This window comes from Psittacula echo (assembly GCF_963264785.1).
Source record: "Psittacula echo genome assembly, chromosome: 2".
In the NCBI taxonomy this organism is placed as follows: Eukaryota; Metazoa; Chordata; class Aves; order Psittaciformes; family Psittacidae; genus Psittacula; species Psittacula echo.
Window position 1 is genome coordinate 60,485,901 of NC_137737.1, and position 26,496 is coordinate 60,512,396.

At 53.7% G+C, this 26,496-nt stretch overlaps 1 protein-coding gene across 1 annotated transcript; it reads right to left on the reverse strand.

The window, feature by feature from the left end:
• Positions 1-575: 575 nt before the first annotated feature.
• Positions 576-22,332, reverse strand: LOC308216945 (uncharacterized protein; the record flags this gene model as incomplete). The annotated part of the gene is made up of 13 exons (XM_080609647.1): positions 576-3,003; positions 5,461-5,574; positions 5,738-5,851; positions 6,771-6,866; positions 7,713-7,820; positions 7,971-8,658; positions 16,356-16,488; positions 16,751-17,424; positions 19,957-20,064; positions 20,305-20,377; positions 21,233-21,710; positions 21,876-22,001; positions 22,254-22,332. 13 exons carry the CDS (start codon positions 22,330-22,332, stop codon positions 1,967-1,969), a joined length of 3,828 nt encoding a protein of 1,275 aa, XP_080465773.1. The 3' UTR covers positions 576-1,966.
• Between the last annotated feature and the right edge of the window lie 4,164 nt (positions 22,333-26,496).

Sequence of the window (26,496 nt, forward strand, 5' to 3'; positions counted from 1 at the left end):
AAACCCGGGCCCTGCAGGCCACCCGGACCCCGCAGCACGCGCAAGCCTCGCAGAGGCTCCCCAAGGCGGCCATTCCCGCCTCGCTGCCGCACTCCCCTGGTGCCGAGGGGCGCCTCCCCTCACGGCCCCGTCTCGCCCTACCCCTTCCCCGGCCGCGGGTCGAAGCCCCTCGCCCCCCCAGCACGACCGCCGCCGCGCCGCAAGCTCCTCCGCGGCAGCACGTCACGCCCCTCGTCCGGGCTGCAGCCAATCGGGTGCGGCGCCGGCCTCCACGCGCAGCCAGCCCTGGGCTGGGCCGGCTCAGCCCACTTTTCCTCGCCATTGGCCTGTCACTCCTCGCCTCCGCCCTCCCATTGGCGAACCGGCGTCACGACAACCAATCACCGCGGGCACGTGCGGCGCGGCCTCCACGAGGAAGGTCGGGCAGACACATTCATTCCCATTGGCCAGCGAACGAAGAGACGGGACGCTGATTGGAGGATGGCAAGCGCGTCCTCACAGGGCGGGGATGACGAGCCCGCTTTTACTTGTCGTAGCAACGCGGACCTGCGGCTGCTTGGGCGGGACCGAATCAGCGCCGAGAGCCCGAGGGGGATGCGGTGCCCCGGGGAACGGGCCTGGCTCTGCCTGTTCCCGGCCCGGGGCTGGAACAGCCGGGGAGGCCTCACTCAGCAATGGACGGGGGGACCGACTGCTCCCCTTTGTCCCGGGTTGGTCACTGCAGCAAAGCTGTGACGTGGGACAGCAGCCGCGGAGCTTCTCTGACTTCAAGCTTGCCCATCCTCCCTCCTTCCCTCGTGGAACAAACAGTGACATTTCTCTAACAATTTTAATTTAAAATCCCGTGACATTTCCAGCAGACGCGAACCCATCCTCACAGAACTGAAGCAGAAACATGCACGTAAAAAAGGCTGTTTAACAAAGTTTGTCTGGCAATGATGCAGCCCTGAACCAAACCAGGCTCTTCCCAACCCAGACAGTGCTGCTGCTTCTGCGTTTTCCTTCTGACACCATCAACACGGTGACAGATGGTACATCCAGGCTTGGATCACGGAAAAGAATAAATCATGTCCTTGCAGTGCCATGGCACGTCAGAGCCTCACAGCCCTGTTAAGAGGCACCAAAGACAAGCAAAAATACATTTTTCTGTAGTAGAATGTTTAACAAGCATCTAAGGGGTCTGCTTTCACAGGATTTGGCAAACTGAACACACACAAGACCTGCAACAAGGAGGGAAAGTAACTGCCACACAACTTTCAGGCTACGCAAAATCAAAACCCTATTCCAGGTGAGGATCTCAGCCTTCAAGAATTCACAGTTGGGGTTCAGCAGCACGGAGCCCCATGAACCCCATGATTTAACTGTGGGAACAAGCTGCTTCTTGTGCTCTGCACCCCTCTGTCCCAGTTGCCACTCTTGAAGAGGCTTCTTCCAAAGGCCCACAGGTTCAGCACCTCCTTTCTCACAGCATTTCAGAAAAGTGGGTCTTTCCTGGCACTGTTCCAAATGGAAAATTAGTGTTAGCAACTTCAACTCATTTCCAGCCCAGTCCCTGGACTCTTCAGGCGCTCCGCAGCCTAGGGGTAACACTGCAGACTTTCTCCAGCCTGAAGTGCTACAGAATGTTCGGTGCGTCAATGAGCTTTCTCTCCAGTGTGTGGTTTCACAGCTAGCAGTAACTCTGAGCACCGCAGACTTCCAGCACAGCTCCAGCACATGTCCAGCAGCAACAGGCACTGGCGAAGGCGGTGAACCGGCTCCACACACCATTTCAACGCCATCTGTGGAAAATAACTCCCCAACATTCTCCCTTTGCCTGGGAGTGGGCTCAAGATGGCTGTTCCACAGCTGCCTCCTCTTGCCACGGCCCAGCACAGAGCAGGGGGATCTCGCCATGGCCATGGCCCTGCCCAGCAAAGGTGACAGCCGAGGGTGCTGCAAACCACCCCCAGCCGGGTTGGATTTTCTATATGGAGTGCATTACAGTCCCCCTGATCTCTGTGCAGGGCCAACTGGCCAATGCCAGGTGTGTTTCTTGCAAGTGACTTTCCTGATGCTTCATGAAACTCCTCCTGAGCACAAATCTCTTCCTGCAGAGGGAGCACTGGAAGAGCCCCTCTCCCGAGTGCCGGCGCAGGTGGTTTAGAAGGTAATCCTTTCTCCGGTAGCTTTTGTCACACTCGGAGCACTTGTACGGTCTCTCTCCCGTGTGAGTCATCTGGTGCCTAACAAGCCATGAGTGGCACACGAAGCCTTTCCCACAGTCACTGCAAATGTAGGACTTGCCCCTGCCTTGGCTCTGCTGCTGTCCTGCGGGGCTGCCCCGTGGTGCCAAGTGCTGCTGGCACCTGCTGCAGGCCTCCGCCTTGTCCTGTGGGTGATCCCAACAGGGGCTGGCCAAAGGGTTTTCAACAGGGAAGTTCTCGCTTTCTGCTGGTGGCTGCTCCTCTCCACCCAGGTGCTCATGAAACCCAGGTTCACCCACAGGGTTCTGTCTGCAGTCGGGATGGGTGGCAAGCTGTGGCCCCATGGGCAGCCCCTCATAGGAGGCAGAAGCAGACCCCTGTCCGGCTCTTTTCTCACCCGCAGCACATGGCTGTGAGTGCAGCACACGGAATGCCCTTTCGTTGAGGCTCCTCTCACACGTGAGGTCTGGAGACACATCCCCTTCTCGGGCTCCCTGGGGAGCCTGGAGATGTTCCTGCTGGGTGGAATTTCTCTCCCATTTGTTGTATGTGCATGGTCTCTTTCCGACGCTGTTTTCCTGAGTGCTGAAGAAATCCAAATGTTCACCAAATCCTCGAGTGTGCTGAGCATCATCCCCAAGACTGTTCCCAGCGGAGTTTGTTTCCATCATTTCTGAATTCCACTGACTGTCCCACGTCACTCCGGGGCTTGGATCCTTGGAAAACTGCTCTCCAGGTCTTCCTGGCACCTCTGAGTCATGTGCTGTGCTTTCAAAGCAATCTGCTGGAGGGTCGCTCTTTGTGTTTTCATCATGCACTGAAAAAGATACATTTCAGAGTCTTTAACTAAAACAGGGAAGTTCAGGTTAGATGTAAGGAAGAAGTTCTTTACTGTGAGGGTGCTGAGGCACTGGAATGGGTTGCCCAGAGAAGTGGTAAATGCTCCATCCCTGGCAGTGCTCAAGGCCAGATTGGACAGAGCCTTGAGCAACCTGGTCTGGTGGGAGGTGTCCCTGCCTATGGCAGGGGGTTGGAACTGGATGATCTTAAGGTCCTTTCCAACCCAAACCATTCTATGATTCTAATTAAGGAAGCCTCTTCAGAGTCCCTCCAAGCCTACGGCCACACTAACAGACAAAGTAAGTAAGGCAGGAGGTTTCAGTACCTATGGGGGAACAAGTACCAGTGTTCCACTGAAAGAAAATCTTCAGGAAAACAGAAGATTTTTTTTCCCAATTATTTTTTCGTTTAAATCTACACAACAAATCACTAATGCAATGTCTTATCTTCCCCCTCTCACATAGATATCTGAAATGTGAGGTCTAAGTTCCTTGACAGAGTGGACATGGCCACCCGTTGGTGCTCTCTGCTGCTCTCCAGACACTCCAGCGTGTCCCTGGGGCTGGATCCCTTTCTGGGATCCCAGGCTGGGCTTCTACAGAGAGATGTTCTCTGGCTGGGTCTTTCTCCTTGGAGAAAGCTCAAGCAGCTGAGTGCAGGAAGCTCTTGCACATTACAAGTGATCCCCAGACAGGCACACAGCTCTAGACTGAAGCAGAGGTCTCTCTTCCTGACGGAGAGCTGCCTCTCACCTAGATGCCTCTCCTGCTTGTCTCAGAAAACATTTATGACTCCTGACAATCCAACCCAAAAAGGCACATGGCACAGCTCTTGCTCTGCCACTGGACAAAACTGTCCTGCTGATGTACAAATTCCCCCTGTCTGTGACTGTTTCCAGTGTTTCATTTTCCAGCTTATTTCCAACAACACTCTTCAGCCCAGCTTTCTAATGCTCCATAATTTTCCTGTCCCCTAAGACCTGTGACTCTTCCAACATCTGCCAGTTACCACAGAAAGACTCCACTGAGCATCATGAAGGACCACAAGCCTCTTAGTAGCATCATCCAGTTGAATCCGAATTTACCTGCACTGCAAAAACATCTCCAGCCCTTATTTCTCCAGTGGTGTACCGTGACAGCAGCACACAAACATGTTACCACAGGCTGAGCTAAAGCGTGAATGCAGAAGGCACCGACTGCTCTACAGTAGTTGCCTAAGCATGTCCTCCCACCCCAGTAACTCCAGGTTATGCGTACGCACAGGCTGGAAGGTCTGGCACAGGCAGAGTGGGCTGGGAAGCCCACCCTGTGAGCTCTTGGAGCAGTTGTAACAGGCTTCCCATGGGAAAGGGTGAGGTGGAGCAGATCCAGCCTTACACCAGGGTGATATTCTGCATGACCTTTTCTGGTGGGGCAAAATCATGCACACTGGCACTTTCAAAGTAGCTACCAGCACACCAAGAGTTTACCCCTTGATTTACTCTATAGTGACTTCACCACGTCCTATGAATGTTTAAGTCACTTAGGTGAAGGAATCAGGCATGATCCATACTCCAAGTGCGCTCTGCACAACAACTCCAAATGAACGAATGTCAGTATGCACATCTCCAAACAGCACATCCTAAAATTGTTGTGCATTAAAGTCACCTTATCTTTAGCTGCAGGACAGCTCTCCTGCTTCTGATGCAAACTCAGGGCTCCCTGTTCATTGGTATTACTTTTAGAAGCTTCTAAGCCAGAGGGAATCCTTGAATAGTTTGGGTTGGAAAGGACCTTAAGGACCATCCAGTTCCAACCCCTTGCCATGGGCAGGGGCGCCTTCCACTAGACCAGGTTGCTCCAAGCCCCATCCAACCTGGCCTTGAACACTGCTAGGGATGGGGCAGCCACAGCTTCTCTGGGCAACCTGTGCCAGGGCCTCACCACCCTCACAGGGAAGAACTTCTTCCTCACATCTCATCTCAATCTCCCCTCTGTCAGTTTAAAGCCATTCCCCCTTGTCCTGTCCCTACCTGCCCTTGTCAAAAGCCCCTCTCCAGTTTTCTTGTTGGCCCTTTAGGCACTGGAAGCTGCTCTAAGGTCTCCCGGAGCCTTCTCCTCACTCAACAAGCCCAACTCTCAGCCTGTCTCCATAGGAGAGGTGCTCCAGCCCTTGGGATCACCTTTGTGTCCTCCTCTGGACTCTCACCAACAGCTCCTTTGCATGCTGGGGACCCCAGAGCTGGATGCAGGACTGCAGGGAGGAGTCTCACCAGAGCCTCTTCAGCTGACTGAACCTCCAGTTTTTGAGAACAAATACTAACTAGCAGACTGAGGTTTGCTCTAGTTCTTTCATATCTTAAATTACTAGCTCATGACATCAAATATTGTATAAAAAAATTATCTAAATTAGATTTTTACTGTCCCAGAAATCTCAGCTGAAATCCACTACTAACCTTTGCTTGGATCTGCAGAGACTTCTTTCTCCAAGTCTTGTTGTTCAGGGCAGCGTGGCTCCTCTTCTTGTTTAATCCATGATAAAACATCAGTTGCATAAGTCTGAAATCCTGCTCATGAGGGAGAATGTACACAGTTGAGAAACACCGAACAAAGATGCAAAGCACAAATTATTTGGGAATGCACAAAGACAAGGAAAGTTCTGACAAAGCCTCAGGGAAGACTTGGCAGGAGGTGCAATTCCCTCACTGGGAGTTTTTGCCAGGGAATCCTCACCATCAGGGTCTCCTGGGAGGTCTTCACCCTCCACACCCAGCAGCTCCCTGGCACGCACCTCTTTGCCTTTCTTGGGCTGATTTGAAGACTCAGGCTCGTAAAACGCTTGCTCTGCTAAAGGAGAAAATTGAAGACAAGGACATCATAACTGCGTAAGCTCAGGATTTCACAAGGGTGGAACCTGCTCTGCTCTTGATTTTCATTTTCCCACAAGCCAAGCTCCCAGAATCCCTGTTTCTTAAAGGTCTAAAAATCCCAGTTTGCCACATGCTGGATGCTAAGTACAACGATGATGGACCCAGCAGGTAGAGCTGCTGCCCTTTGTAAAGGGTAAGGACAGCCAAGCTCCAAAGCAGAATAGTTTATCTATAATACAAAGAGGTATCACTGAGTGAGAAGGCAAGAAACAGGTCCCTGAGCTATTCAGGCTCCCTGTACAGCACCAGCACCCCCACAAGCCAAAGCACTCACTCCTGTATGCAGAAAAAACACAGGAGAGGAGGGAAAAGGCAACCTGAAGCCTCTGGATGTGCAGGAGGAGAGGCACTACAGCCCTGCGAGAGAAAGCTGCAGGGGTTGGAGAGCTGCAGAGCTGCCACAGCTGCTCTGACCCACCGCAGACACCCATGCACTGGATGGCACCAATCCCACACCTCATTCTGGCACTGAGTTTTGCCTTTTCCAAGTTAACCTATTGGCCCCAAAAAGTAACCAACTGTGATGATATATTTAACCAGAGCTGTCAATGTGAGGTAAGAAAAGTGAAGAAATTAAGGGAGAACAAAGCATTTCCTATTCCTCACTGCACTGCTTGGATAGGAACCAGACACGTGCTTTGCAAACTCCAAAACAGCTGTGAGAAGGGCAAGACAGAATACTAGTCCTTACCCGTCAGGACCAGTGGCAAGTCTGTTCAAAACCTGTGAGCTTTTCATAAACCATCTGGAATACATGAGAAGAGGTGGAAAAAAACCCCAACCTTGGAATTTAATCCTTGTGTTTCATTTTCCCTCCGAGGTATGCAGTTACTCACCCGGGCAGGGCTCTTCAGGAGCCTTTCCAGCCTCCCCTTCCTGCTGATCTGCAGAGGCCAACTCTTCCTCTTGCTTAATATGGATTATGCTACCTTCTGTTAATAGGAAACAATGTTATTTTAATTCCATACACAAAATTAATTCCAATTCTCAACCCAGCAGCTCTGTCCTAGCTCGCAATCTAGACAAAACCCTCACATCACTTCTTGCTGACAAAGGCCTCTCAAACAGACCTCAAGTTATTTGCCACAAAACCCTCAGCAGATATTCTGAGCCTCAGAAACCCACAAAAACTTCATGCAGGTGAAATGTCCATCTTGCGGCGGTGCCCATCAGCAGCTGAAAACCCGTCCTACACCACCCTCTGAAACGGCAGTGCCACCTGAATTCTTGTTCTCGAGGTTTACTTCTCTTTTGGCTCTGCTAGCGTCGTGTCAATCCCTTTGCAGTCACTCTCAGTAAAACACACACTGCTTCCAGCCCATCAAAAGGCTCTAGTGGGAATTATGAATTTCACGCATCCAAAAAATACTATGAAATAAGGAAAAGCAGATGGGCTACTGCTCTACATGTTATCTCCATAACATGATGAACTAGAAGAACACTTCGTGCATGTGTAAAACCAACTACATCTGGCATGTCTATGCACATGGAATGGAAAGGCCTCTTGACATCCAGTGGTCAGACAGTGGTCAAGAACTGAGCTTCATCCTGCTCTGGCAACGCAGACATGGTAGCACAGCAACCAGGAGAGGACAAAGAAGTGCTTCAATGTAGCCTCCTGGTAAGGCTGACAGGGATGAGGTGCCCAACAGCTATGTTTGGAAGACCACACTCAACACAATGAGAGCCTTGGAGAGGCTGATGTCCCAGAACTGGCCCACCTGGGGAGGTTTTGGCACTCCATGTCCCAACAGCTCAGACACCTCAAAGCCACTCACCACTTTCTGCAGGATCATCTCTTCCATCCCCATCCACGCAGCTCTGAACACACGGCTGGATCCCATCTTCCGACCGGGCCTGGATATCACGTCTGGGAGCGTCCGGCTCTGCAGGAGGGGTGAACTGAGGAGGAGCCACAGGTCCCGCTTGCACAGGGCCAGCGGGGACACGGCACGGGCTGTCTTCCTGCCCACTGCCAGCTCCGACCCTCACCACACACACCCGGCTCGAGGTGGAGGTCGGGGTCAGGCCCTTACCGAGGGAGAGCAGCATGTGGTAGTTGCTCCGCATAACGGCCCGGTGCAGGGCCTGCTGCCAGCCACGCAGCGCCCGCCACTCCCGCTCGCTGAACTGCAGCCACACGTCCTCCAGGCTCACCGGGCCCTGCCCTGCCCGGGGCCGGGCTGCCCGCCGGCCGCCGCAGGCAGCCCCCCGCCTCGCTGACATCCGGGGGACCCCGCCGCAGCCGCCGTTGCAACCGCCGCCGGTCTCCAGACGCCGCTCCAGCGCCTGGAGGCGGCCGCGCAGAGCCAGCGCGGCCCTCAACTGCCGCTCTGCCCGCGCCAGGCGGGCCTCCAGGCGGAGCAGCCGCGCTGCCACTGCCTGAGCCTCCGCTCGCTCGGCCTCCGGACCGGCCATGGCCGCCCCGCCGGCACCGCCGACACCGGCCGCTGCCGCTTCCGCGGCCGGCACCACAGCGCCCCCTGCCGCCGCTCCGCCACGAGCACTGCGGCGCCCCCCGGCGGGAGGGCTCGGTGGGGCGCGAGGCACCGCCGAGACGCGAGGGATCCGGGATCCTCCGTGAGCCGTGGGAGATCGGGGACCCCTTCGGAGCCGAGAGAGATCCGGGATTCTCCATGAGCCGACAGGGGCCGGGGATATACCATGAGCCAGGAGGGATCGGGACCCTGACGGAGCCGAGATGGACCCAGGTTTCTCCATGACCTGTGAGGGATCAGGGATCCTCAACGAGCTGAAAGGGACTGGGATCCCTTCAGAGCCAAGAGGGATCGGGGATCCTCTGTGAGCCATGAAGGATCAGGGATCCCCTCGGAACTGTGGGGTCCTCTCAGAGACGTGAGGGTTGAAGATCCTCTCAGAGCTATGAGGGATAAGTCTCCCTCAAGGCCGTGACAGCACAGGATCCTCAGGGCCATGAGGGATCAGGGTCCCGTCGGAGCTGCGATGGAACAGAGTCCCCTTGGAGCCATGAGGGAACAGGATCCTCTCAGGGCAGCATGCCCTCAGAGGGGGGGTGCTCAGGATCCCCTCAAAGCCATGAGAGGTCAGAGCCATGAGCATGCAGGGTCCCCTCAGAGCTGTGGCTGCTTGGGCCTCTCCTCTGAGTCATGAGGGAACAGGGTCCACTCAGAGTTATGTGGGCTTAGGATCCCCTCGGAGCCGTGAAGGACCGGAGGGGTCAGAGCTGTAATGATTCAAGATCCTCTAAGAGCCATGAATGTGCAGGGCTCCCTCAGAGTGTGAGGGCTCGGGGTCCCATTCAGAGTCATGAGGGTACAGGATCCCCTCAGAGCCCTGAATCCTAGGGGCCCTCTCAGAATTATGGGGGCTCAGGCTCCCCTCAGAGCCATGAAGGACTGGGGTGCCCTCAGAGCTGTGGATGGTGTCTTGGCCTCTCATAGCTGTGAGGGACCAGTCCCAGGCCCATCCCACAAAGGGGAACTGGGGAACAGTGTTGGTGATATCGATGGTGGAATGGTTCTGCTGCCATTGGTGAGGGACAGACCTGTGGTGAAAGGCCGGCTGCCGGAGGGTGGTGGAGCTTCTTGGTACTTTGGTGTATTCTTCTTGCCTTGCACTTAATCATCATGTAAGGAGCTGGATGCATGAGAGCCTGTGTACCTCTCTGACTCACATCTGTGTTCCACGGGACACATAGAATTCCTACTTTCACATGGCAAAAACACACAGAGAGGCTTTTATAAACAATAATCTGAAGCCATAAAGTAATAAAAAACCATGGAGTTAGAATCATAAAAAGGTTAGTGTTGGAAAGGACCTTAAGATCATCTACTTCCAACCTCCCTGCCATGCGCAGGGACACCTCCCACTAAACCATGGCACCCAAGGCCTCATCCAACCTGGCCTTGAACACCGCCAAGGATGGAGCATTCACAGCTTCCCTAGGAAACTCATTCAAATGCCTCACCACCCTCACAGTAAAGAATTTCTTCCTTATATCCAATCTAAACTTCCCTGTTTAAGTTTTAACCCGTTACCCCTTGTCCTGTCACTACAATCCCTAATGAAGAGTCCCTCCCCAGCATCCTTGTAGCCCCCCTTCAGATACTGGAAGGCTGCTATGAAGTCTCCACGCAGCCTTCTCTTCTCCAGGCTGAACAGCCCCAACTTTCTCAGCCTGTCTTCATACGGGAGGTGCTCCAGTCCCCTGATCATCCTCGTGGTCCTCCTCTGGACTTGTTCCAACAGTTCCATGTCTTTTTTATGTTGAGGACACCAGAACTGCACACAATACTCCAAGTGAGGTCTCACGAGAGCAGAGTAGATAGGCAGGATCACCTCCTTCAACCTGCTGGTCACGCTCCTCTTGATGCAGCCCAGGATACGGTTGGCTTTCTGGGCTGCGAGTGCAAACTGCAGCTGGCTCATGTTCATTTTCTCATCGACCAACACCCCCAAGTCCTTCTCTGCAGGGCTACTCTGAATCTCTTCTCTGCCCAACCTGTAGCCGTGCCTGGGATTGCTTCAACCCAGGTGTAGGACCTTGCACTTGGCATGGTTAAACTTCATAAGGTTGGCATCAGCCCACCTCACAAGCGTGTCGAGGTCCCTCTGGATGGCATCCCTTCCCTCCGGCGTATCAACCGAACCACACAGCTTGGTGTCATCGGCAAACTTGCTGAGGGTGCACTCAATCCCACTATCCACGTCAGCGACAAAGATGTTGAACAAGACCGGTCCCAGCACCGATCCCTGAGGGATGCCGCTCGTTACAGGTCTCCAGCCGGATATTGAGCCATTGACCACAACTCTTTGCGTGCAGCCATCCAGCCAGTTCTTTATCCACCGAGTGGTCCATCTGTCAAATTGATGTCTCTCCAATTTAGAGACAAGGATGCCGTGTGGGACAGTGTAGAACACTTTGCACAAGTCCAGGTAGATGACATCAACTGCTCTGCCCCTGTCCATCAGTTCCATAGCCCCGTTAGGAGCTGCTCTAACAACAGCAAGTACTTGAAAAATGAATGAACAAAAGCTTGAACTTCTCTTAAGCAAACTAGTTTGCATTTGCCAGAACTTGAGAATCTGCTACGATGTGTCTGTCCTGAGTCAGCTTATTTCCCTCCCTCTTGTTTTTCTGTGCATGACTTTGCCTTCTTTTGTGAAGAACATCTCAACCTAGGTGTCTGGGTTTGCAGTGGAGGCTGCTGCCCTACACTAGCCCAAGCTATAGCAGCCCAAGTAACAGAAAGTCATGGAGAACTTGCACGCTCAGAACTGCTTCCCAAGGATGACAAAAGCTCAGCGCTTGTTCATGGAAGATGTGGAGACTCCACAATGCATCTTGGGGTGGGTGTAGGAGACCACATGCTCCCAAAGAACTCCCTCCCCCCCCATCACCATGTCATCTCTGTCCTTCCCCTCTAGCTTCTGCTCTTTCCCATAAGTGTTACTCTACCTGAACACAAGGGAAGATTTAGTCTTTTCCTCTTGGTCTTGGAAAAGCAGCACGTCTCTGTGGCACTTGACATTTCTTCTTGGATTCAGGGTTGGGTTGTTTTCTTTTTTTTTTCAATTTAAGCAGCATGAATCTCAAGATAGCTCTGAGGTTTGTTATAAATACACATATTTGTCTCTGAAATACAGGGGAGCTGGGCTGGAACAGGGAAACTATGACTCACCTTGCAAAATGCTGCTTCATCTGTATTATCAAAGGCAAATCAAGAAAGCGATGAAACACAACACACATCAAGTGCTTCGGATGCTCAGGCAGCAGCTAACCTGTGAAACATCTCAGTCAAAACTAGGAGACTGTTATCAAGGGATCAGGAATCCTCTCAGAGCCGCTAAAAATCAAGAATACTCTCAGAGCAATGGGAGCTCAGGGTCTCCCTCCAGCTCACATGGCCATCCAAAAGCCAGTTCTTTCATAGTTGCACCTACGACATCTCTCAGATATGAACACGAAAACATCAGATGTCAGCAGCTTCTTCCTTTTCTTTAACTAATGTTTAAAGCTTAAATACCTAATAATAATGAAGTGATAGGTCAGCACCAGAACATACACAGCAATAGTGCAACAGGGGAGATAGCACCATGGCAGGATTTGGGTGCTTCTTGTTATTGCCCTTTTGTCAGCCACAGAAACAGCTCAGAAAAGGCACTTGTAGCTGTTTGTGTGCTGCCGAAGCGATCCTAACCAAGACTCAGGATGTTCTGGTGTCCTGGGTTCAGCAGCAGCAGTCAGTTTTTCTTCTTCTTAGTAGCTGGTGCAGTGCTGTGGTTTTGACTTTCGGCCTGGGAAAAATATTGATAAAGCCGATGTTTTCAGTTACTGGTCAGAATGTTTATCCTGAGCAAGGACTTTGTGAGTCTCATGCTCTGCCAGGGGGGAGGAGAAGCCGGGAGGAAGCAGAGACAGGACACCTGACCCAAACTAGCCAAAGAGGTATTCCATACCACAGCACGTCATGCCCAGGAGGTAGAATTGAGAGTTTGGGGAAGGGCTGGATCATGGCAGGGTGGGGGTGAGGTACCGGTTGGTGAGCGGTTGTATTCTCTTGCTTGTTATTTCCTTTATCATTATTATTATTGGTGGTAGCAGTAGTGATTTGTGTTATACCTTAGTTATTAAACTGTTCTTATCTCAACCTATGGGAGCTGCATTCTTTTGATTCTCCTCCCCGTCCCTCCAGAAGCGGAGGGAAGAAAGGTGGGGAGGGGGAAGTGGACTTCGTGGTTCTGATTTATGGCCTGGGCTTAAACCACGACAGTTCTTTTTTGGCGCCCAACGGGGGGTTTGAAGGGCTGAGATAACAACAGATATGACTGAAGCACAATGCTGATTTATGGGCTCTCAAAGTTTTTCTTTTTGATGTCACAGTTTCTGTATGCTGTAGCTTACTTAGAGCCGGTATTTGCTGTGTTAGTGTTTATCAAGTGTGGGCCTTGGGCTAAGGTTCTTGTTTCATTGTATTTTATGGTAATGGCTTGCGATACGGGGGGGCTCCGGCAGCAGGGCGGGATGGACGTGGCCGTGGACTTGTACCTGCCCGTCCCGCTGCTCTTCACCGTCCTGGCCCTCATCCTCTCCTCCGTCCTCGTGAGGCTGAGGGCAGCTGAGGGGGAGCGGCCCCGGGAGCCGGCGGCGGCCGAAGCGGCCCGGGAGAGGGGCTCCGGGGACCAAGCGGCGGCGGGAGCGGGGCCGGAGGCCGGGACGGAGGCGGCTGCCGAGCAGCGGGAGGAGGAGGCGGTAGAGGAGCCGAGCCCCACAGCCGAGCCCAGCCCCGCGGCGGCCGAGAGCATCCCCCAGCAGCAGCCCAGCCAGCCCCGTGAGCCTGAGCCGCAGGAGGACGCAGGAGACCCCACAGCACTTTCCAGCAAGGCAGAGGAGGAAGATCTGGACTCGGAAAAAGAGAAGCTGGTGGTGAGAGAGCCAGCAAGCACAGCAGCATCATTTGAGAGTTCTGAAGGTTTTGAATGGCCTTTGGGTACCCTTGGGACCTGCCTGCTGATTGTGATGGGGATCACCATGTTGGCACACACACAGAGTGTGTTTTACCCATGGCCATTTTGTCTGATCTCGAGAGTTAAGCAGAGTCAGGTTTGGGTCTTGTCTGGGTTTAGACAATACAGGGAGACCAAGAGGTTTTCCCCAAGGCTGGACAGCCATGAGTGTCACGGTGTGTGGGACAGTATGGGCGAGTATCTAATCCACTGGGCCCCTCCAGTGCTTTGGAAGCGTCGGAGATGGAAGGCAGCTGTGTGGAGTCCCCCACCACAAGTTGCAGAGACTGCTGCAGGGGAGGGTGGATTATTTTGAGCCTGATGGGCCCGTGACACTTCAGGCCATCAGGGCAGAGATGCAACATAGAGATGGACTCATGATCGAGGGGTGGACTTTGCAATGGGCCTCTCCTGCTCTGAAAGACTGTTACAAGAGATGGAGCCCACCATCATGGACCGAATGGACTCAGCAGCTTTATAGGGATTGGTCCGTGCACTAAGATAACAGTGCACTGAAATGAGACTGAGGGTATATGGATAATGTGGGATCTGAGCATGACGTGAATGGTATGGAATAAGGGGTGGATACTGTCCTGGGTTCAGCAGTAGCAGTCAGGTTTTTTTCTTCTTAGTAGCTGGTGCAGTGCTGTGGTTTTGACTTTCGGCCTGGGAAAAATATTGATAAAGCCGATGTTTTCAGTTACTGGTCAGAATGTTTATCCTGAGCAAGGACTTTGTGAGTCTCATGCTCTGCCAGGGGGGAGGAGAAGCCGGGAGGAAGCAGGGACAGGACACCTGACCCAAACTAGCCAAAGAGGTATTCCATACCACAGCACGTCATGCCCAGGAGGTAGAATTGAGAGTTTGGGGAAGGGCTGGATCACGGCAGGGTGGGGGTGAGGTACCGGTTGGTGAGCAGTTGTATTCTCTTGCTTGTTATTTCCTTTATCATTATTATTATTGGTGGTAGCAGTAGTGATTTGTGTTATACCTTAGTTATTAAACTGTTCTTATCTCAACCCGTGGGAGCTGCATTCTTTTGATTCTCCTCCCCGTCCCTCCAGAAGCGAAGGGAAGAAAGGTGTGGGGGGGAAGTGGACTTCGTGGTTCTGATTTATGGCCTGGGCTTAAACCACGACATATGGCCACCAGGGAATTGGTGACAAGCACCCCTCTGCTGCTTTACGTGGCAGCATCTTTGTGTCTTTATCCCAGAACCCATCTTGCTTTTCAACTGATAACAAACTGCAACGCTGAAGTTGCTGGAAACTTTTTGCTGGCAGCAGGATCAATGTGATCTGCCTGCAGGATGAGAATTGTACAGTGAGCTTATTTAAGTCCTATTTTTAGTTACCCTTACCATTCAGGCCCTGTCTGGATCTCGGATACACATGTGGAAAATAATTCTCCTGCTCAGGTTATTAACTGCAATATTAAAAGAAGAAAACATAATAAAACCCTCTCCTTCCTTTTTTCTGGTTCAAGGGAGACTGTTCTCTCTCCATCAGTAAGGTACAATGCTATAAACTGCCATTTACCAGGTCAGGTAAAATGATGAAGAACCCAAACAAACAACAAAACCACACCAATCAAAAAAGCAGCATTTTGAACTTCACAGCTTGAATCTGCTCAAGTTTATTGTTATTAAAAATCAATGGCTACAGATTTAACTGGCATTTTACAAACTGATAAAAACAAGTTCCCTGCCTTGATGGCTCACATTCCAGGTAACAAAAGTGTAAAACATGAAGAAGCAGTTTAACTGGAGACAGCAGGAAACCACTGGAGAAGCAATCAGTTCACGTGCTTATTGGACAAAACCCAAAGCGCTTCTCTGGGTATCAGGCACCCTGTACTGCCAACTGCCAAGAGACTCTCCCTTCAGCACATCAAACAGCAGAGAAAAAACAGTTCATGTTCACTGCTTCGGAGTAGCAAGCAGTCACCGAACACTGGGAAGTGGCACATACAAACCCCTCTGTCCTTACAGATTTCTCATCTGGAGTAAAATATATGGATATATGCACAGAGAGGGGCTCACCACAGACAAACCTACTCAGACACGTCAGGAGCTGAGAAACCAAAGACCTCAGCAGCACTAGGGATGAGAAAAGGTGCAGAGCTGGTCACCAGGCAAACACCTGCAGTGGCTGAAGACACCCTGGCAGGCACAGCTCTGTGCCAGCTCCCACAGTGCAGGCTCAGAGAAGTTCACACAGGCTCACCCTGATCTGCTCTAGGCAAGAATCAAATCAGCTTGAACAGCTCAGAGCTCTGAGCTGCCGAGCCAAAGTGGGCACAGGAGTTATTGTGTCACACTCTGCTGGCAGAGCAAGCAGCAATGAACCTAGAAAAAGACCTCACTTCTCTTGGCCAAAGCAGTTTCCAGAATAGAACACCTGCCACAACAGCCAATTGGAGCTGGAAGAACACCTCTGCCTGAGGGGATGAGCCAGCCACCAGTACCCTCCCCCTTCGCAGACACTTTGGGACCAGAAGCGACAGAAAGGTTTCTAAAGCCCAATTCATGTCAAGAAAAAGAGCACTAGGTTCAAAACGAGTCAAGCAGCAACACCACCCCTGAAGCTGCACTATGTATTTGGGCAATTTGCTAAACACATCAGGTACTGGGAGTTTTTTCTTAACTTGGAGCAAAGTCCCCACAGCTACCGCAGGGCAAATCCAGCGCCTTGCACCCCACTGCACATCAGAACTCCAAGCACAAGTGGCCTGGTTATCATAATTTACAGAAAACTAACTCTGTTTTCAAGCTGTAAAGACAGAGCTGAACTTAGGTTTTCCAGTTAGCTTTCTGAGCAGAAGCAGCAGCAAAAATATTCAGCCTGTGCCAAGGCACAGAGAGAGTTGGGAACAGACTGGTTGCCCCTCCTTGGTAAAGGCAGCACTCATTCAAGCCATCGGTGAGGTCTCACCCTGTGCATGTGCGCAGTCATCAGGAGTCCTTTGCAAATGTAGAACTCAAACTCACCCACAGAACAGCAGAACTTTGTCAAGGGGAGCAGCCAGGACAAGTCCAGGTGAAGAACTTCAAAACGCTCAACTTTGCTGGAAGGAGTTCAAACAACTGATTCAAACTCAGAGAGGCCCAAAACACTTTTATTCTTGAGTTTTGGGCAGATTATGAGGTACTGTGGCATACCATCACCACCATGAAGGAAAGGGCACTGCTGCCACAGCAGATCCTAATTCTACTTTGCTTGGATCTTTGGGATAAATTATCAGAGAGCCTTTAACACTGAGCAGCAGAGATCCTCTCCTCCCCTCCAAGGGCTGCAAGGCTGTGTGAGCCTGCACAGCCTAGAATCACTGTAGCTGTTTCTTCCCCATGCCAGGCACAGAGTCCCTCTTGTGCAGGTGGATTCTCTCATGCTGGAGGAGGTGCTCCTTCTGGGTGAAGCGTTTTGGGCACTCACTGCATGCGTATGGCCTCTCACCTGTGTGGATCCTCTGATGCTGGACCACACTGAAGGAGCGGGTGAACCTCTTCCCACAGTACAAGCACCTAAGGATCTTTCTTCTCCAGCGCGAGTGCATACACTTGCAGCTGCCAAGGGTTTTCTTCTGGGAGAACCACGCCTCGCACTGACGGCACTTGTAGGGCCTCCCTTTCGGGTGGGCACTCGGATTTGGCTTGCAGATAGCATTGGCATCATCGCTTTTCAGGCACCTAGGACTGCTGAACATCTTGTCCATGGCTGGGGCGCTGGTGCGGGCTTTGGCATTCTGGTTCTGCTTGAACCTCTCTGTGGCCCCATGGGTCCTGTCTTCTTCCACATGGGTCTGGCGGCACAGCTGATAGAGGAAGCCCTCCTCGCCTCCAGTGTGCTCACTGCTATCCTCTGTGCTGTGGCTCTCCTGGTGAGGTGTCAGCATCTTCTTCAGACAAGCCCTTTCCACACGTTGTACATGAGTGAGGTCTCTTTCTGGGACAGTTTTGCCCATGGAAGTTGACAGCGTTACTTTCACTGAGACCCTCTCCCTCTGGGGTGAATGGCACCAGGCTGCTTACGCTTTGGTTGCCCTGCTCTACAGGAGAGCTGTACTGACTACCAAAGGGCAGCATCTTGCTGGGACCCTGGGAAAGCAGCTCTTCTGGCTCCCCAGTTAAAGTCACAGGAGGCTTGGAGCTTTGGGAGCACTCCTTCAAGTCCAGCTGCTCTACTTTGAACGTCAGTGCCTCATCTGCTGGAACTGACAAGAACAATAAAAGGGACATTCACTGTTGTGAGACACAAGAGGCTTCCAAAATCTCCCACACTGCTTCTCCCACCACCCGGGAAGCAAACAGGCCTATTTCACACAGGAAGCATAAAGGCAGCTGTGCTCACACAACAGCAGCCAGCTGAAAGACCGATAGAGAATACAAGTGAAAAGCACAAGGAACACTTCCCTTTCAGCTGGCTGAGCTGCATGAGAAGCCTCAGCCATGAGGGAGGGGGCAGAAGGAAGTGCTGCCTTCAGGATAGCAGAGTTCAGCAGCTTCCAAAATCACCTCCAAATGCCTTCCTCTCCTCAGCGCCAAGAACTCATGGATCTGGGACAGACCTTTGCTTCCATCATCAGCCCATCTGCCTCCCTCCCCACTCTTCACTCTGCTCCCTCTCACTCTTTCGAGCACCACTCTTCCAAGATCCACCTTCCCTCCACACCCAGAAAATGGTGACTTGCCTGCTGACCCCTCTTCTTGAAAGCGGGCACAGAAACACTGGTTTTGACTTGAGACATGCCTGCTACTGCTCAGGATGAGAGGAAGTCTTCTCTGCAGACCTCACTGAGGCAGTACACGTACGTTTTCTCCAAGACTGCATTGCTTTTCTTCACCAAACTAGGTGCCTCCGGTTTTCTATTCACGCTAAACACGTCTCAGACTTTCGCCTGACTCTCATTCCTACATGAACATTTCATCTGAGTTGACCTGGATGTGAATATAACCCATTGGTGGAAAGCCAATCAAAGGCAGGGACAGAAACTGCCAACACACAGCCATTTCAAATGCTGTCAACAATGTGAGGTCAAAATCTAAGCAGGGCTCAGCCTCCTGTCTGGAGAACATCACTCCCCAGTTCACTAGTGCTGTGCAGCACCTGACAGCAAAGGGGTGACAGCATGGCACAAGGGTGATAAGAACAAGCATCTATGAGTTAGTCACAGCGGGGCAAATACCATCAAAACCTGAGCAAGTCCCACTGACACTTCTGATGCGGCACAAGGAGAATAAAGAGACCAGGACTGAGCGTGAGGAAATGACTGGTGAGCTGGGTTGGTCTATTAATCAAGTAAATGTCAAGTCATTATTATTTGGAATAGCAGAGACATCCCAGCTTGCCAGTGACTTCCCTCCATGTAACCATCGAAGCATCACTCTGGAGCACAGCTCCCTCCTCTGAGGATGCAGCCACCAAACAGAAGAAATTCCAGGAGAAGAGCTACAGATATGCTCCAGAGGACAGGAGACAGGACCCACAGGAGAGAAGGGTGCTAAGAAGCTGGGGGACTGCAGGGAAGAGCTGAGCTCTGCACCAGTCATGACCTTATCAAATGCCAAGGTCAGCCTCCCTGCAGCCAGAGGGGAGCTGGAGGTGATGTTCCATCCAGGCATTTGCCCAGGCCCCTTCCAAGCTGGCTTTGCTTCCAGCCTTTGCTGTGCCCTGTGGCAGCATGTCCTACAGCTTGCACGCATACGGTAACAGCAGTTTGCTCTGCAAGCACCTGCTCCCTGGATCTCTGACAGTTAGGAAGCACAAAGGTTTGTTCCTTTGGCTCATGCAGCGCACCGCTCACCCAGGCACTGACCCCCATTGTATCCCACTCCCTGCCACGCCTTCCTCAGGCTAAGGAATCCCACTGTGTTCCATCTCTCCTCATATGGAAGCTTTCCACCTAGCTTCTCTGCTCTGGACAGCATCCCTGACTACTGCACTCCTTTCAAGAGAGAATGTGCAGAACATAGCTCAGTTCCCCGTGTACTTTGGCACAACAATGTCTTTGGAGAAGACCTTGAGAATTGTTCTCAGCTTCATTCCTAGCGTCTCTCTGTATTCTGACTGGAGGAGGCTCAGGGGGGACCTTGTCACTCTCTACAACTGAGGAAGTTGAAAGGAGGTTGTAGAGAGGAGGTGGCTGGTCTCTTCTCCCAGGTAACAAGTGATAGCACAAGAGGTAATGGCCTCAAGCTACTCCTAGGGGAGGTTTAGACAGGATATTAGGAAACATTTCTTCACCAGTGTCCTCCATGTCTTCACCAGAGCCTCTGCTAACAAGATCAAAGCCATTACTCAAACTCTCTGCCTGTGGCAGGGGGCTGGAACTAGATGATCTTTGAGGTCCCTTCCAACCCAAACCATTCTATGACTCTGGTTTTTCCTAATATCGTTACTACCCCCAAACCTGTTCCTCATGAGATCTAAGAAGTTTCCTCTGCAGCAAATAGGGACTATCAGCTCTCAACATCCTCTAGTGACACCACGATGGAAACATTACACAGGAGACAAAAAACTGTAATTCATCTCTTGCCTGCACTTGGCTCTGCTGAAACCTCTTTAGAAGCTGCCTCATCCCCATTGCAAGATGCTTCCTCTCTCTGGAGCTGGGACAGGAGGTCATGTTTGGAGATTGCATAGTCTGTTGAGGAACAGAGAGATTAACAGTGTCCTCAGGGAGGAACACACTCAGCTGCGCTCCCAGAACTGGATCCACTGGCCACAACACACCACATGGTAGGATGAGAACCCTCTGCATTGTCCACCTGGAGTCAGACGTTTCTGCAGCGGGCTGGGACACTGAGCTGACCACAACCAATGCCCACACCCAGAGATGGTGGGACTGGATGTGACATATGTGCCCACCACAACAGGCACTCACCGACTTCTCCATGTTTCTACAAGCCCACTGGGGAAGTAGTCCCCAGAACAGACCCAGTTGGAAGCGCCAGGAACTGACCAAAACGGAGACACTTACCTAGACAGATTTGAAGCTCATTATTCCCTCTCAGCTCGTTTATGTGCAGCTCCCTCTGCTGCTCCTGCAGGTTTGCACACTCTTGAGCAGAAAAGCACATGGTCTCGCTTTGGAACACCACTGACGGGGCTTACAATCACAAAGGGAATGCACTCACCACCAGGCCTGGAGAAATCCTTCAGAGGAATTCTCTACCTGAATCCTATGCCACCACCAGGCATCAAGAAAGAAATAAAAAATCCCTACCCTGGGGCACCTCACAGAGAACAATGATCACTTTTAAAGACTGTGAGTTCATCCTGGGTTCAGCAGCAGCAGTCAGTTTTTCTCCTTCTTAGTAGCTGGTGCAAGGCATTTGACCTGCAAATTTCACAGCAGGCTTCCCAAGGTACGGAATCACTGTCCCAGAAGTGTTCAAAACCACCTAGATGAGGCCCTTAGTGACATGGTTTGGTGGTGGTCTTGGCAGTTCTGGGGTAACAGTTGGAAGGTCTTTTCCAACTTTTCTGTGATTCTATGATTCAACCTGCAAATCCCACAATATTCAAACTCCGAATGCCACAATATCCACATCTCCACCTGTGCGGAGCCCAAGCCCATCCCACAGGCACTTTACAGACCTCAGTGGGGAGGAAGAGCCCACTATTTATGTTAAAAACATGACAACACGGTTTTTGGTGGCATAATACTGCAGAATCTAAACACATCTATGAGCAAACACTGCCTGCTTGATGCTTCAGGACATGAGAGAGATAGTGGCAGGCAGAGTTAAAGTGTGATGGAGCCCAGTGAAGCCCCACATGTGTCCCTCCCAAGCACCCGTCACTCATACCATGGTGACCTTGACGCCGGGGCCAGCCGCAGGATCCGTAAGTTCCCACTCTTCAGGAGGTTCTCCATGCTCCCCAGGCGCCGCTGGAGCTGCCCATACTCCTGGATGAGGGTGCCTAGCGCCGCGCACTTGCTCTCCAGCTGGTTCCCAAAATCCATCACCGTTTTCTCGCGTTCCAAGTGGTTCTTCTCGGTGGCGGCCACACGGCTCTCCAAGTTCAGCAAGCGCGAACCGTGAGCGTCCACGCTCCGCTCCACCGTCTGCACCGCCCCCGCCACCGTCTTCAGCGAAATGCGGCTGCCACCGAGCGTCAGACACCCACCCACCGCCGCCGGCGGCTCCGCGGGGAAGCCGCAGCTCGCCGGGTGCGGGGATTCCATTCCCGCCCTCCGCCGGCAGACAAGCGGCGGAACCAGCGCCTCGCGGGGCTGCAGCGCGGCTCCCGCCGCCCACAGGAGTCCTCCGGGGCTGCGCGCTGCTGAGGGAGCAGGAGGAGCCGCGTTAGGACCAGGACTACGGGGCACCACACCTGGCTTTCCCGTCTTTCTACACGGAGCCCCGGCTCGCCAGGACCAGACCCTCCCCGCATCCGACGCGCCGAACCTAGAACCCCTCCCGCCACTGCCGCCGCTCCGCACCTAACCCGCCGCAGCCGGAACCACCTCCTTGAGCCGCGCCAGGCGCCGCCGGTTTACCGTACCGCCAGGGAGCACCGCGCCGCCGCCGCTCGCCACAGCGCCCCCCCGCCGGGCGGAGGCTGAGCGCACGGCTGCAGTGATTGGCAGCTGTCAGTCACCGAGAAGCGGTTGATTTGAAGCGGGGAGGCGCACAGCTGGGCTAAAACCCTCCTCCGCCGTTTCCACACAGCGGCGGCGGTCCCGGGGAACAACGTGGCACCGGGACACCCCCTTCCCCCCAGTCCCGTCCCGTCCCGTCCCGTGGGGCACTGAGGGGGAGACAGTGGGCGGTGGCGCCCGGCCGGCAGGAGACGCTGCGCGGTGGGCAAGGGGCGGTGCTCTACCTGGAGGTGGGAGGGCGGGCCGGGGTCGGCACCGCGGGGGACCCGGTGCTAATCGTCCCCGGCGCCGCGGTGGGGTCATGGCGGACGTGCGCGCCGCGCTCGAGGCGCTGGAGCAGCGGCTGGAGCGGACCGAGGCGATGCTGCGCGATGGGCCCCGCTGGGCACTGCTGCTGTCCATCGTACAGACCGGCCCGGGGCGCGGGGGAAACCGGCTTGGGGGGGGTGGAACGCGACTGTGGAGCCGGTGGGGGCTTAAGGGAAGTCTGGGGGCTGGCAACGAGCCATGGAGGCATGTAGGGGACTTTGGGGGGCTGGAAGTGGCCTAGGGGGGTCACTCGTGGGGTCGTTGTGGGGCTGAGCAGTGGCTTGTGGGGCTGGTAATGAGCCATGAGGCCGCTTGGGGTGCTGTTGGGTGGTGTGGGCTAGGGAAGAGTCTGTGTGGCCACTCAGGAGGCTGCTGGGAGGTCATGGGAGCTGAGGGTGAGCCTGTGTGGCCACTTGATGTGCTGTTGAGGGGTGAGGGAAGCTGGGGATGAGCCTGTGTGGCCACTTAGGGGCTGCTGTGAGCATGACTGGGATGAGAATGAGCCTGGGGGTTGATTATGAGGCCGTTGTGGGGCTGCTGCGGTGGCTTTTAGGAGTCTGGGTGAATCCAGTGGGGTTGCTGGGGGGCTGGCAGTTCTTTGGGATGGGCCTTGTGACTCTGGGAGGCTTGTGGGGAGCTACTCTGGGGGCTGTTGAAGGGCTGGGGTACAGTTCTGAGGGGCTGGGAGCTGGCCGGGAGGGGGGACCTTCCTCCCTTCTACAGCCCAGCCCTGTGCTTCCAGGTTCCAGTGATGTTCGAGGACATCATGGTGCACTTCAGCGGGGCAGAGTGGGCAAGCCTGGATGATGGGCAGAGGGAGCTGTACAGGACTGTGATGGAAGACAACTACGAGATGCTGGTGTCCCTGTGTAGGCTCCATTTGTGCTGGCTTGGCAGCCACTGCCACTGCCTGCAGGGCCCTCATTTGGGGTTACTTTCCTATCTCTTTGTGTTTCACTGGGATCTCCAGCCCCTCAAACGATCCTCTCAATTCCCTGTCCCCTCTGGCAGCACTCAGGAGGGGGATAGTAAGTGCTCTGTGTCTTCTCCTCGTAGAGAACAGGTTCACTGATGTCCTTCAGTTGCCATCACAGAGATTCCCTCTCCCATGTTTTGTCTAGATCCTCATGTGGTTTCCTGTCAGTGTGGTAGATGTGTCTGTCCCTCCTGGAATGTGTAGTGGGGCTGGTCAGGCTCCCTTGCTGCAGAGACAGAACCAGGCAGGGGAGCAAATCTGGGGCAGCCTTTGGGGTGCTTCTGGCTGGATTTCTCAATGCATGGCCCTCACAGCTGGAAATGAGCTTTCCAAAAAGTCCTGTTAGACTTGATCTTAGGGGTCTTTTCCATCGTAACTGATACTATGATTCTGTGACACCCCTCTTAGCTCACTTAATTTTTGATATCCTCCCTTGGAAGTGCTGTCTGCATCTATAAGTCACTGTGTGCTGGCAGTGATGCCACCCCAGTTGGAGATGAAGCTTTTCTGGGTTGGAACTGACTTTGTGTTGACTGTGGATGTTGCTCTGATGTCTGTCTTGCTCTTGAGCAGACTGTACCGTGTCCAAGCCTGAATTCTTAGTTCGGATTGAAAGCGAAGAGGAGCTCCACATGCCAGCGGTGACAGGAGGCCTGGAGGGAACTGATGTGTCCCTGGAGCAAGCTGCAGGTGTGTGACGCTGGGTTTTCTCTGTGCCAGGCTCCTGGCTGCTTACCAGGGTGATTGTGGTTGCTGCCTTCAGCCCTGGCGACCTCATCCAGTTCCACCCCTCTGCCATGGACAGGGACACCTTCCACTAGATCAGGTTGCTCCAAGCCCCTTCCAATCTGGCCTTGAACACTGCCAGGGATGGGGCAGCCACAGCTTCTCTGGGCACCCTGTGCCAGGGCCTCAGCACCCTCACAGGGAAGAACTTCTTCCTCAGATCTCATTTCAATCTCCCCTCTGTCAGTTTAAAGCCATTCCCCCTTATCCTGTCCCTTCCTGCCCTTGTCAAAAGCCCCTCTCCAGCTTTCTTATTGGCCCCTTTAGGCGCTGGAAGCTGCTCTAAGGTCTACGTCTCCCCAGAGCCTTCTCTTCTGCCAGGCTGAACAAGCCCAGCTCTCTCAGCCTGTCTCCATAGGATAGCTGCTCCAGCCCTCCGAGCATCTTTGTACCCTCCTTTGAACTTGCTCCAGTAGCAACATGTCCTTTTTACCTTGGGTCTGGACCCTTCTGACCCAGCAGTTGCTGTGTGCTGCAGAGATCCTTGTGCTTTGTGGGCCTCGGAGGGGGGACCCCTGTTTGTCCTCCCTGCTGGCTGCTCCTGATGCTGAGTGCCCTTATCGTCCCCAGAGCCAGACAGCCTGAGCTGCACAAGTGACGGTGCTGTGCTGGAGATAAAAACAGAGTCTTGTGAGGGGACCTATGGGAACCCAGAAGATAGCAGTACTCCCGTGGTCTCAGGTGAGTGCAGCGCACGTGAGTAGCTGCAACCCCCGCTGGCACCAGGGACCCTGTGTCCCTGCCCGGCTCTCCCGTCTCACCCAGTGTCTTCACTGCTTCTCTTGCCTTCACAGTGCACGTCCCTCACGAAGCCGCTGCTGTCCCAGCAGCCCTCATCCAGCCAGTGCTGTCCCCTTCCTGCCCTGTCTCCATGTGCTGCCTGGAAGCTGGGAATCTGAACGAGTCTCTGTCGCCTCTCCCTGCAGCAGGTATGGGGAGTCCTTCATCCCTCCTTGAGCAGCGCTGGCACACACTGAGAGCAGGAGGAGCTTCCCACAGGGCTCGCTCTTGGCCTGGGGCTTTTGGGGGCAGGATTTTACATGATTCAGAGGGGCCGCAAAAGGGCTCAGGCAGCAACTCGTGCTGCCAGCCTTGAAATCGTAGAGGCCAAGGCATGGCTTGGTGTCAACCAGCCAACCCAGTGGATTTGCCTCAGAGGACAAACCCTGGTGGTTTTGTTGGACTTCCCCCATTCTACCTTGGTGACATGTGTCATCTCACACTGTTCCTGGGGTGTGCGGGGGAAGGAGCTGTAGCTGTGCTCCGTCTTTATGGAGTCTGGGTGGGAAGATGCTGAGGTGGAAGAGGGGAGCAGGGTTGAGATTTGTGCTGGCTGTGGAGGGTGGGGTGGGAGGAAAGCCCTTTGCTTTTGATGTCTTGGCCTCAAATCTACATAAGGGTGATGTCTGGGCTCTGAATATTTTCCAGCAGATGCTAAGATGGAGATCCCAACAGAGGTACCACAGGAGGATGTCGCTGCGGAGGAGCTGGCAGTGACTGAAACACCCTCAATCGGTCTGGAGGAGGAGGACATGAAGGATGTGGAGTGCAGTGGCCAAAACTTGGAGGCTGAGCTTCCTGCAGACCCAGGGAAGGGGGCAATGCTGGATGACTGTGGAGCAGTGGCCCAGGCAGATCCCAGCTGCACAGCCACCACAGTGGGAGAGCCCATGGAGGGCTCCTGTGTGGGCCAGCGGAATTCCACCCGGGAGAAGACCTACTCCTGCTCGGTGTGCAGGAAAACCTTCCTGCTTGAGATCAACCTCATCATTCACCAGTGCAGCCACAGCAACTGGGTGCCCTACATCTGCATCCACTGCGGCCGCAGCTTCATGTCCAAGAGGAAAATCCGGCGTCACATGCAGGCCCGGGAGGTCCTGGGGCTGTGCCAGCCCCCGGAGGTGGAATGCTCTCTGTCCCAGCACCAGGGCTGCAGCACTGCCAGGAGGAAGCCGATCAGCAGTGGATTCCCACTGCCATCCGGGAGCGTGATGTATACATGCAAGGAGTGCATGGAGAACTTCTCCAGCCAGAGCTTCCTGATTGTGCACCAGTGGCAGCACAGGCAGGAACACCTCATCCTCTGCCCCTGCTGCAACCGGAGCTTCACCTGGGCCTCGGACTTTGTCCGCTGCCACCAGCCCCACATAGGCGAGCGGCCCTACCAGTGTGGTGTCTGCCAGAAGGCTTTCAAGCGCTACCAGCACCTGGCCATGCACCAGCGGGTCCACGAGAGGCAGAAGAGGCCCTACCCCTGCACAGAGCCGCTGCCTGTGCCGGTGACACCCATTTAGGTGTGGAGGTCGAAGCGGAAAGTGAAGTAGAAAAAGGGGTGGGAAGCTGGGAGGTCTCCTGGGAATAAGAAGCTGTGGTTGGACTTTCTCCTCTTTCCCTGA